Source organism: Tasmannia lanceolata, unplaced genomic scaffold (assembly GCF_043159265.1).
Source record: "Tasmannia lanceolata isolate RefF3 unplaced genomic scaffold, GAP_Taslan_0.1 ptg000002l, whole genome shotgun sequence".
Classification (NCBI taxonomy): Eukaryota; Viridiplantae; Streptophyta; class Magnoliopsida; order Canellales; family Winteraceae; genus Tasmannia; species Tasmannia lanceolata.
Window position 1 is genome coordinate 31,465,092 of NW_027518679.1, and position 11,134 is coordinate 31,476,225.

Here is an 11,134-nt window from a genome sequence, read left to right on the forward strand (position 1 = left end):
CGTTTTTGAAGGCTGTGAGAAAGGACGGGAGGATTCTGTTAACGGAGGTTAAAGTTGAGAGGAAAGAGATTTTTGCTGTATCTCGTGAGGATGGACGGCTCAGATTACATTTTGTCAGATCTGATGATGAGGAAGATGAGGAAGGGAAAGTTGAGGAAAGTGAAGGAAAAGTGGAGGAAAGTGATGGAAAAGGAGAGACAATGGAAGAAAATGTACGGAAATTGGAGAATTTTCCGAGCGAGGGATTCCGGCGATGTCATGAGATGAGTAATCATCACCAGTTTCCTCTTTGGAACCCTCGGTGCGTGACTATCACGTGAGCGAGTCATCTGAGTCGACTCGGAAGAGACATAGAGAGAGTGATGGTAGCATTTTTATTAAAGCTCTTGTTTTGGTTTCGTAAATTTGTAGGAGATCTAGCGTCAGACGCGTCTGACAGAGATAGGGGGGGTTCTGTTATTACCAAATTTAGAAATGTTGGTCTGCACTACCATAAATAGAAATATCGGGGGTGTCATTATCATCTATAGTATAATTAAGGCTAAAAGTGTAACGAAAAGGAGACTTAAAAGTGCATTGTAAAGGGATAAGGTTGAAAAGGTATTAAAATCTTTGCTTTTTTGTATTTTATGTTATATAGTTAGCAAAAAAAAAAAAAAAACACAGTAAAAAATTGTAAAATAAATGAAAATATAAATATGGAAAATTGGTAAAAAAAAAACTTATTTAATACGTTTGAAACATTTTTAAAACGTGTTTTAAATGTTTTCCTTTATAAAGTGAAGTTTTGTCTTACTATTTTTGCTTTACTCCTCTCTCAACCCTAACCCAACTCATATAACTTGAAATTGGGTCGGGTTGAGAAGGGTTGGTTTGGGTTCTCATTGGGCTAAACAAAACAAAAAATACAATCATGTAGGTTGGATTCTGGCTAGATCGAGTTGCCAAGGCCTCAACCCTAACCCAACCCGAACAAAAATCGGGTTGGCTTTTCCCAACCCAACCCAAGGAAATGCCGACCCAATCTAAGCCAAAATTGAGTTAGATTTGGGTTGAGCTCAGTGGCGGAGCCAGGAATTATACATAATGGGGCATTATACATAAGGGGGGCAGGTTATACAAAAGGCTAGGCCCAATTGAATTGGGCATATTAAGGAGTTTGGCCCAACTCAATGGGGGCAATTGCCCCCCTTATGCTACATGTAGCTCCGCCCCTGGTTAAGCTCGACCGAAATTGCACCCCTGGACCCTATCGATAGTCTCTGAGTGCTCAGGCATTCAATCAATATTGGATTGGGTGGGTGATTGGCTTTTCTCTTATAGATCTTAATATTTTAAAAAAGAAAAAATAAAAGTTGAACATTTTGGTAACCCCGCCAAGAATGTATGTAATGGGGTGTCTCCCGATTCTTTCACAGAAAGAGAGACAGTAAGGCTTAGACGGGAGATAGAGGTATATGATAGATAGTTATCGATCTTGATGGTATATTTTTCTGTCTTTTGAGACTTCCAACCTATAATCAGATTGATTTCACTTTCTTTTCTCAAGTTTTATAGGAAAATGATGTACTTATGGCTAATTTAGATGTGTATCATCATCAATTAAAGGTTCCACCATATAAAAATTGAATAGCTGGTGTGCAAGTTATTTTTTCATCTGTAATCAAACAACGAAGAAGCAAGAGATTCTGGAAAAATATTTCTTTTCCATATTTTCCTATCTCTAGATAGAGGGTTGCTAGTAAAACCCGGATTTCGTTCAGAAGATAAAAGATGAAATCCCATGTTGTGACACATTCGCAAAAGAGATGGGAATGAGCTCGTATCCCCACAAAATGCTAAATTATTTTTGTGAAATTGACAAAATCGTCGGTCAATCCCACTTTGGTCTTTATATTCCAAACAAAAATCCCATTTTGGAAGTGTTCCATGCTCTTTATGTTTCTAAGGTGCTCCATGTTCTCCCTTATGTTTTCTAAGGTAGGGTCATAGTCACAAAGCTTGCCAATGCATATAAACTATATCAACACAGATAGACATACAGTATAAAATAACGGGTTGGGCCTCTAGCTCGATGGTTGAGGCTTTGTTTCTCAACCTTGAGGTCGCAGGTTTGATCCCAGCTTACCTACTAAAAAATAAAGGACGGATGGCCGTAAAAAAGGGGGAAGTGATATATTGATCTCATTTTTTTCCGCAGCTCCTCTAGTGTATTTATAACTGTTTTCACACTACTAGGGTGGCCTAGGGAAGAAAAGGGGTGGGGGTGAATATATCATTCCCCTAACTATTTTTATCATGCGAAAGTCAGCTGCGAAAAGCCTCTCCGCAAAATTCCCTAGCAAAATCTCTTATATTTAACAGAGATTTTATATGGTGCCCCGCCTCCGAATATCAAGGGGCGTACTTTTATCGTACCACCTACCCTTGGCTGCAGCAATCTAAAATGAACAGGGCCTTGGTCATTGGGATTTAAATAATGGGAATTGATTTATTCACCCCCTTTTATTACCTGGGACAGCCCCTGTAGTGTGTTTAAGGTTAGCCTTTCAAACTACCAGTGGGTGGCCCAGGTAAGAAAAAGGGCGAATAATGTCAATTCATACAATGATTTGCTAGACAATTTTGCGGACTGACTTTTGCATGAGAGAACAGCCACATAAGCTCACTCTTCAGCAGATTTTGTCTTATTCATTTAATTCCTCGTGGGTGTGTCTCACATGCAACAGCCAGCCATGAAATGCGTGTCTGCAATGGTCCCCAGCAAATCCCCGTATTAATAGCCGTAGAAAAGGGAAATGCATATTGTCCCCTTTTTCTACTTGGGACAGCCCCCTCTGTCTCTCTTTCTCTGTTTCTACACGGGCTCACTTTTCAGCAAATTTTGTCTTATTCATTTAATTGACTGTTGGGAAATGGCCTGGCAAATCCCATTTGATACTACTTAATTAATTCACAACTATTTCAAGGGATTTGCTATGGACGATTGCAGAAGGCATTTCTCAAAGCGGCTGTTGCATAAGAGAGCAGCCACATAAGCTCAGATTTTGTCTTATTCATTTATTCCTCTGAGGTGGCTGCTCTCTCATGCAATAGCCGCTCCTAGAAATGCCTTCCGCGATGGTCCCAAGCAAATCCCTTATTTTAATAAGGCCAATATCATTAGCCTTTTCTAGGTGCAAGAATTTTCAAACAAATACAAGGGGCCATATTAATAGCCGTAGCAAGGGGAAATGTATATTCGGCCCATTTCCCACTTGGAACAGCCCACTTTGTGTAGAAGAGTAGCCGTAACCATGGTTTTAAATTTCGGTCGGACCGAAACCGAAATCTAGCGAAATTCCAAATTTTGGCCGGGATTTCTGAATTTCGAGAATTTCGGTCCAAAATTTTGAGAAAATGTAATTTAAAAAAAAGAAAAAGAAATGTTACAAAATTTCGGTCTGAAATTTCGAAATGATTTAAATAAGCTTTTTTAATTATTACCAAATTTTGACCGAAATTTTGAAATTTCAGGAGTCCGAAACCGAAATTTTAAAGCATGGACTCGTAACTCGTAAATACACTAGTGGGGGCTGTCTGAAGTAAAAAAATAGAAAAAGAAATGTTACAAAATTTCGGTCTGAAATTTCGAAATGATTTAAATAAGCTTTTTTAATTATTACCAAATTTTGACCGAAATTTTGAAATTTCAGGAGTCCGAAACCGAAATTTTAAAGCATGGACTCGTAACTCGTAAATACACTAGTGGGGGCTGTCCGAAGTAAAAAAATAGAAAAAGAAATGTTACAAAATTTCGGTCTGAAATTTCGAAATGATTTAAATAAGCTTTTTTAATTATTACCAAATTTTGACCGAAATTTCGAAATTTCCGGAGTCCGAAACCGAAATTTTAAACCATGGACTCGTAACTCGTAAATACACTAGAGGGGGCTGTCCGAAGTAAAAAAAAATAGAAGCGAAATATATCATTTCCCTTAGCAAAAAGTCTTTTTAAAGTCACTCGTGCACCGACACTTTGTTGAGTTCCTCCATAAATCTTCATTTTTCAGACCATCGCGTATTAGCAAACGCCACCCCCCTTGGCCTCTCTCTCTTCTCTCTCTCTTCTCTCTCTCTCTCTCTCTCTCTCTCATCGTCGTTTCGATAATTAGATGATGGAGAAAGAGATACTAAAAGAGATCGATGAGTGCACCCGAGACGCAAAACGTCTACAGCTGGAAACCCTAAGAGCGATCCTCAAACACAACGATAATTCAATCTATTTGAAATCCCATTTCAACGGTTCCGATTCTCCGATCGATCCCGATTCTTTCCGGAGACTCGTACCCATCTCTTCTTACGATGATTATGCCGATCATATTAATCGCATGGCCAACGGTGACGATTCACCCATCCTCTCCGTTGATCCCCTCCTCTGTTTCTTTTATAGGTATTCAATTCTCTCACTTTCCTGCTTTTTTCTTGTCATGAAATTATAAATGGGTACTTGTACTTTTCATGAATTATAAATGGGGTTTCTCAATTATTTCTCCTCATTTCTTCTAATTACATGGTTGGAACTTGGAAGTATTATTCATCAAGATCACCGATTTCGTTTTGTCATGAGTGGGGCCCACCTAGGTATGGGACTAGGTGGGACCCAAAGGGCCCGACGTAACATTTTCCATCATGTTACTGTCCTTAGTGGGGGCCTGCCTAGGTATGGGACTGGTTGGGACCCAGCCTGGTATGGGACAGGTTTAAAGGGCCTTGCCTGACGCGTTCCATTAGCCCTGGAACATATCGGTAAAGTACCAAACATTTGGCATCAGACCGGCCACCACGTCTCGTGTTCAAGTATCGGTATGGTACCTAACATTTGGGATCTGAGCAGCCACCACGTATCGTGTTCAAGTCATGGAAGGGGCGACTTGTGGAGAGGACTACATGGAAAAAAAGCCAGAGTGAAAGCCGCCAGGGTGAAGTTGCCACGGAACAAGCCGTTGCGGAAGGGGTGGCGACCTGTGAAAAGGGCTACTTGGAAAAAAGGCCAAAGTGAAAGCCGTCACAGAGTGGGCCGCCGAGGACAGCGGTTTCGGAAGCTTAGTGGTATGTTGAGGTCCTGAGTGGGCACCTGCCTAGGTATGGGACTGGGTGGGACCCAGCCTGGTATGGAACATGTTTAAAGGGCCTTGCCTAACTCATTATTTCAGCTATGGAGCTTTTGGCATATCGGTAACGTACCTAACACATCAGCTCTAGAGCTTTTAGCGTATTGCTTAGGTACCTAACAATTGGTAAAAAGCAGCTATCACTTCCCGTGTTCGAGTCACGGAAGGGCTGACATGTGGAAAGGACTACCGGGAAAAAAGCTAGGTTGAAAACCGCCAGAGTGAAGTTGCCATAGAATGGGCTGCCATGGAGGAGGTGACCTGTAGAAACGGCTACCTAGAATAAAGGCCAGACTGCCAGAGTGAAAGCCATCACAGAGTGGCCGAGGATGGCGGATATGGAACTTAGCATGGTGGAATGTTACGATCATCAGTGGGAACCTGCCTATGGGACTATGTGGGACCTGATGCAAGGCTTGTCATCATTTTTCCTCTCTTCTCAAGTGTTTGGGCCACCCATGGCTGGTTTAGCAATTTTCTTTACATTGCATTAGGGAATAAGACAGTTTAGTGGCTTAAAAGGGGTCATTAGGCAGTTGTCATAAGCATAGGGGAATTTTTTGTTTAAAATTTCATTTGTAGGTAGCTATAAAAGCCAAAAATAGTCTCATTTTTCAACTTTAGACTTTGGTAAAAATTGAAATCCTTAATTGGAGATCTGATTTTGTTTTGGAGAGAAACTCTCTGTCTCCGTTTCTTTGATGTAAAAATGGACGTAAATTTTGTTTTATGTTGGTTTTACGTCCATTTTTACGTCGAAAGAAATGATCTGAACTTAACGACCTGAGATCTAGATCCTAGAGGATTTTTCCTACAGCTCTGTTCATGAAATTGTACTTTATTTGTCTCTTGGCTTGAACGTCATTCTCATATTATGGTTCATTTCTCATGGAATTGTATAAATTATGTTCAGCTTGAAGAGATTGAGCAAATTTTAGACAGAACCTAAATTTAACCAAGGCTTATCAATGCTTAAATTTGGAGGAGCATGAGCTGATTTCTGCCTTTCTCTGAGACACGTTCAGCGAGCTAATTCCAAGCTTGTGAAATGTTTACTAGTGCTGCTTTCACCCTACCATTGTCCAACTTTTGTTATTAAAGTTCACCCTGCTGAACAGCTGCTGAAGTGCTACCCAGAAATTGTTGAAAATAGCTCTAGCCAAGTGCTTTTAGGAACTGTTTCTCAAACTGTTAATAGTTACATCTTCTTTAGCTGCTTGCTTGCAAATTTATCTTGCTTAATGAGAGTTCATGACATTTTAGTGGAGTGCCATATTGGATTAAATCTTTAAGTGGGGTTAGCATTATCTTCAATTGGACAACGGCCTGAAATTGGTTAGGAAAAGAGAACAGAGAACAGCTTACAATTTAGTACAGTAGTTCAGAAAATTCTGAACTTAGTCATAGTTTCAATCCATTTGTCTTCATAATCAGATCCATTGTTTAAGGTCACTGTACTTCCACTCCACTCCTTCCACCTTTTTCTTGCTCATTAACGCTTGCATCAGGACCCAGCCTGGTATCAGACATTGTTTAAAGGGCTTAGCCTAACTCATTCCATCTGGAGCTTTTGGCCTATTGGTTAGGTACCTAACACAACATACTGAAATTTTTTCAGGGTTTTAATGCTTATGTTAGTTAGGCCTCTGAGAAATGAAAAAAGGAAATAAGTTGGGTTTTTTACTCCCCTATTCATGAACAGAGAATAGCTGGGGTTAGCTTCACCATACTTTTGATTGAGACTGTTGCATTTGCATGTACTTGGAATGAATTACAAATGGGATTTTCGATCTTTTCTTAGGACTTCTTCTAATTTCATTGTTAGATATGTTTTTCTATCACTAAATATATTGAATTATGAATGAACTCTCTGAATTTCCATTTCTTGAACATTTTCATCTTGGTAGAATTCATAATTTCTAAACACAGTTGTTTCTAATTGACGCCTAGTGATAATCTAATGAATTTTCTTGAATTTCACATCTTTTGTTTTTTTTTCTCAACCAGTTCTGGTACGAGTAGCTTGAAGCCGAAAATGATACCATACTTTGATTCAAAGCAATCAAAAGCCTCTTCTAATTTGGCTCACCAGGCTAGTTCTGCCACTGTTAGAAGGTAATTGATATGTTTCTCTTTTTGCTCTACATTGCCACTCTTATATCTAGTTGATTTGAGTCCTTTATGAGACGACTACATGTGTTTTTTCTTAAGGCTATTTCCTCCAAGACCATCAATCAATAAAACCCTATGGTTTCTATATGCCGGAAATGTTACTGAAACCAAAGGCGGGATCAAAGTCATGGCTGCCTCTGCATATCCATTCCAAAATGATAACCCAAACACATCACGATTGCTTTCTATGTGCATCAGTCCCGCACAAGTTCTTCGTGGATCTGATCCTCAGCAGCAAATGTATTGTCACCTTCTATGCGGCCTTAGGGACTCTAATTCCATAGATGGTATTCGAGCCCCATATGCCGCTGGTTTAATAAGGGCATTTCGTCTTCTAGAATCCAAATGGGGTCAGCTATGTGAGGATATTGAACATGGGTCTGTCACTTTGGAGATCACTGACGTTACAATAAGAAACTCCGTAGAAGAGTTCCTCAATGACCCCCAACCAAATATAGCGAAGAGAATTCGAGCAGTTTGTGAAGAAAACAAGTGGGGTGGGATTATGAGTAAACTATGGCCGAATCTGCGTTATGTTTCATGTGTCACGACAGGGAGTATGGAGCAATATTATCCTAAGCTTAAGTACTATGCAGGCGACATACCATTGTTGGGTGGAGACTACTTTGCTTCCGAGTGCGCAATTGCCATTAACTTGGACCGCTTGCAGCCACCCGAGCTTACAAGGTTTGTCATGCTCCCTACAACAGCTTATTTTGAGTTCCTTCCATTTGATACAGATACCGGTGTTGTTGCTAAAGAAACTGTGGATTTCTCTGGTGTTGAGGTTGGTATGATGTATGAAGTAGTAGTGACTACTTATAGAGGATTGTATCGATACCGTTTAGGTGACATTGTTAAGGTTGTTGGTTTTTATAATTCATCCCCACAAATAGAATATGTGACAAGAGCTCCAAATGCATCTTGTGAGCTTGTAACTGAAAGGGACTTGATGTCTGCCATGGAAAGTGTTCAAGTCATGCTTAGAGATGAAGCCCTGACAGAGGTTTTGGAGTTCACAAGTTTCATGGACCTGGACTCGAGTCCAAAGCACATGACCATCTTCCTAGAAGTAACTGGGGAGTGTGTGTTTCTACAGAGTAATTCAGAGGAATCAGTTATTGTTCTCAGAAGGTATTGCTCATTTCTGGAAGGTTGTTTGGGAAGTCTGTTTAAGGTGCAGAGGATGAATGGAGATGTTGGTCCTTTGGAGTTATCTATTGTAAAGCCTGGTAGTTTTGATGTTTTACTACAGGTGGCACTGGAGAATGGAGCACCAGCCAATCAATATAAGCCACCCAAAATTTTAAGGAACCATATGATCGCGGAGTTGTTGAAAAATTCTGCTGTTTTGACCGTATGTTAAGGGTTTGTATAGATGGTGAAAAAAAAGGTATTCTCAGCTTATCACAAAAGCTACAGAAGCCCAAGAACATTTGGGATTGATTTCCATAATCCATACTACTGAGAGGTGTTACTGTTAGTATATAGCAAATACTATAATCTAGATATCAAACATATTGCTAGTTTGAAATTATTCCCTCTTCAAGGGATGCATAATGAAATTCGTGCCAATTATTTGGACTGTCATTTCCCTGTATACTGTTCTTTTATTTAAGGTCAAGAAGCTCTGAAAAAATGTTGCTTTTGGATCACCAAATTTTATTTGCATCTTTATTTCACTTGATGTTTTCGATTTCATTCAAGTACTAGCAGCATTGTTGATGTAAATATTGGGGATTTGCTAGCATCCATCCATTGCAGAAGGCATTTCGCAGATGGGTTGTTGCACATGAGAGCAGCCACACCGGCTCACTTTTCAGCAGATTTTGTCTTCATTCATGAGGTGGCTGCCCTCCCATGCAAAAGCCCATCCGGAAAATGCCTTCAGCGATGGATGCTAGCATATCGCTTGTTGTTACTTGCTAGTACTTTCTTGTGGTGTCAATTTCATTTGAATTTTGACCATCTGATCTTTAGAAGCTAACGGCTAGAAAACACCTTTTGAAATTGTAGCTGTTGGGGTGATTTTGAATTTTATGACTTTTTTCTTGTTGACCAAACGGTCAACTTTGTTTGAATTTGGATGGTTTGATTTTGAGATGATCCAACGGCTAGAAAATTCTTCTTAGACTTGTAGCCGTTGAGGTGATTTTGAATTAATTTCTTGAAAGGGAAAACGGAAAAGGCTACTGATGTTGGCACTAACATGTTTTGATAATTGCACTAACTCATCTTGTCTTTTATTATTTAAACAGCCGGCAAAGGTTATTACAGTTTCATAAAAAGCTCGGAAAAGCCAATTAAAAACGCAAAGACAAGATGAGTATGTGCTATTATAAAACAATTGAAGTGCAAATATCAGGTGCATTATATATTAGTCCCCTTTTTCTTCCCCGGGCCACCCCCTTGCAGTGTAAACAGAGAGTAATCACTAGTACACTAGAGGGGGTTGGGTCAGGGAAGAAAAGGGAAGCCAATCAAGAACTGCACAGCCTCTTTGCAAATCCCATGTTTTTTATTTTTTCTTCTCGTTTCTCTTTCTTTCACCATGTTATCTTCTCCTCTTCTCTTTTCGTCTATTAATAAAAATGACCTCAGTTTTGGGAAAACCCATATAAAAAGGGGTGGAAATGCCGAAAAGGGAGTGGAAATATCACTTCCTATAAAGTAGGCCCCATTGAACTTTTTGAAAAATATTGGATTTTGTGCACCCAAAAACAAGGGCGGCCCGGTACATGAGGCTCCGGCCATTGCGGGGTCTGGGGAGGGCTAGATCTACGCAGCCTTACCCCTACTTTGCAGAGTGCACACACAACATATAAAATCTTAAAAGAAACTGTTTACACCTAATTTTGAATTTAGCGACTCATTGGTTAGTTATTTATCCTTTACAATTAGAGCAGTTATTTACCAACAATCACTCTTTCCAAAAAAATAGGGACAACAATTGTTTTCAATGGGTTGAAGTTTAAGAGTAAAAATGGAAGTTGAGAGTTATGATGAGTTCCCTTCCAAAGGTCGGCAGCATTGTTACAATAGAAATCTATACAAGGAGATTATTGTGTCCCAAAAAAAAAGAGACTCAGAACCAATACAAAACATGTCCTAATTTATCTTTACATTTATCTCTACTTTTTTGAATTGTACCTTTTCTTAGTTGTAGTTTACTCCAAGAATAAAAGCACCGAAGGAATGGATTCATCACCTTTGGTGATCATTTCATTTTAATTTTAGTTCTATATCCATTGCACTGACCCATGAATGTTTGTATTTTTCTATTAAGAATTTAACATAATACCTGTCGATTTCCACCAAGTCATTTGCATTCTGCATGCATCGACGTTAAAGCCTGCACTTTTGTAGTGTTTTTGAAAAGTCCGAAGAAGAAGTAATGTTCCCATCTTCTTTCAAAAGGTGTTTCTAAAGGTTAGTTTTTTGGGAAATGGGGTGGGAGCATGTGATTGAATGATTTAAGGGCTAATCTAGTCATTTTGCTGCGAATCATCTTAGCCCTTAAATCTTCCTTATTTTATTTTAAATGATTGTTTGGGGGAGCCCTTAGGTTTCCATCTCAAGCTAGCACATGATCAATGGAGAAGAATACTGCTATATGTAGCTTGTTTAGAAGATATGGATAAATAAGCTAATGATGCTGAAGGACATTGGGCCAAGCAATTAGTACTCCTCAAAACTTTGATTTGTTTTCTTAGCCTTTTTGGATCAAGAAAAGAATTACCACACACTTGTAGCTTGATTTTCTTTTGCTCCTCACTGTTGTTACAAAGTCCTCCCTACAGTACATACAC

General features: G+C 39.4%; 1 protein-coding gene across 1 annotated transcript; it reads left to right on the forward strand.

Annotated features, from left to right (window-relative positions):
- The first annotated feature begins 4,027 nt into the window (after positions 1 to 4,027).
- On the forward strand, positions 4,028 to 8,915 carry LOC143884082 (putative indole-3-acetic acid-amido synthetase GH3.6). The gene is made up of 3 exons (XM_077387472.1): positions 4,028 to 4,432; positions 7,161 to 7,268; positions 7,365 to 8,915. Exons 1-3 carry the CDS (start codon positions 4,155 to 4,157, stop codon positions 8,689 to 8,691), a joined length of 1,713 nt encoding a protein of 570 aa, XP_077243587.1. The 5' UTR covers positions 4,028 to 4,154; the 3' UTR covers positions 8,692 to 8,915.
- Positions 8,916 to 11,134: the final 2,219 nt, after the last annotated feature.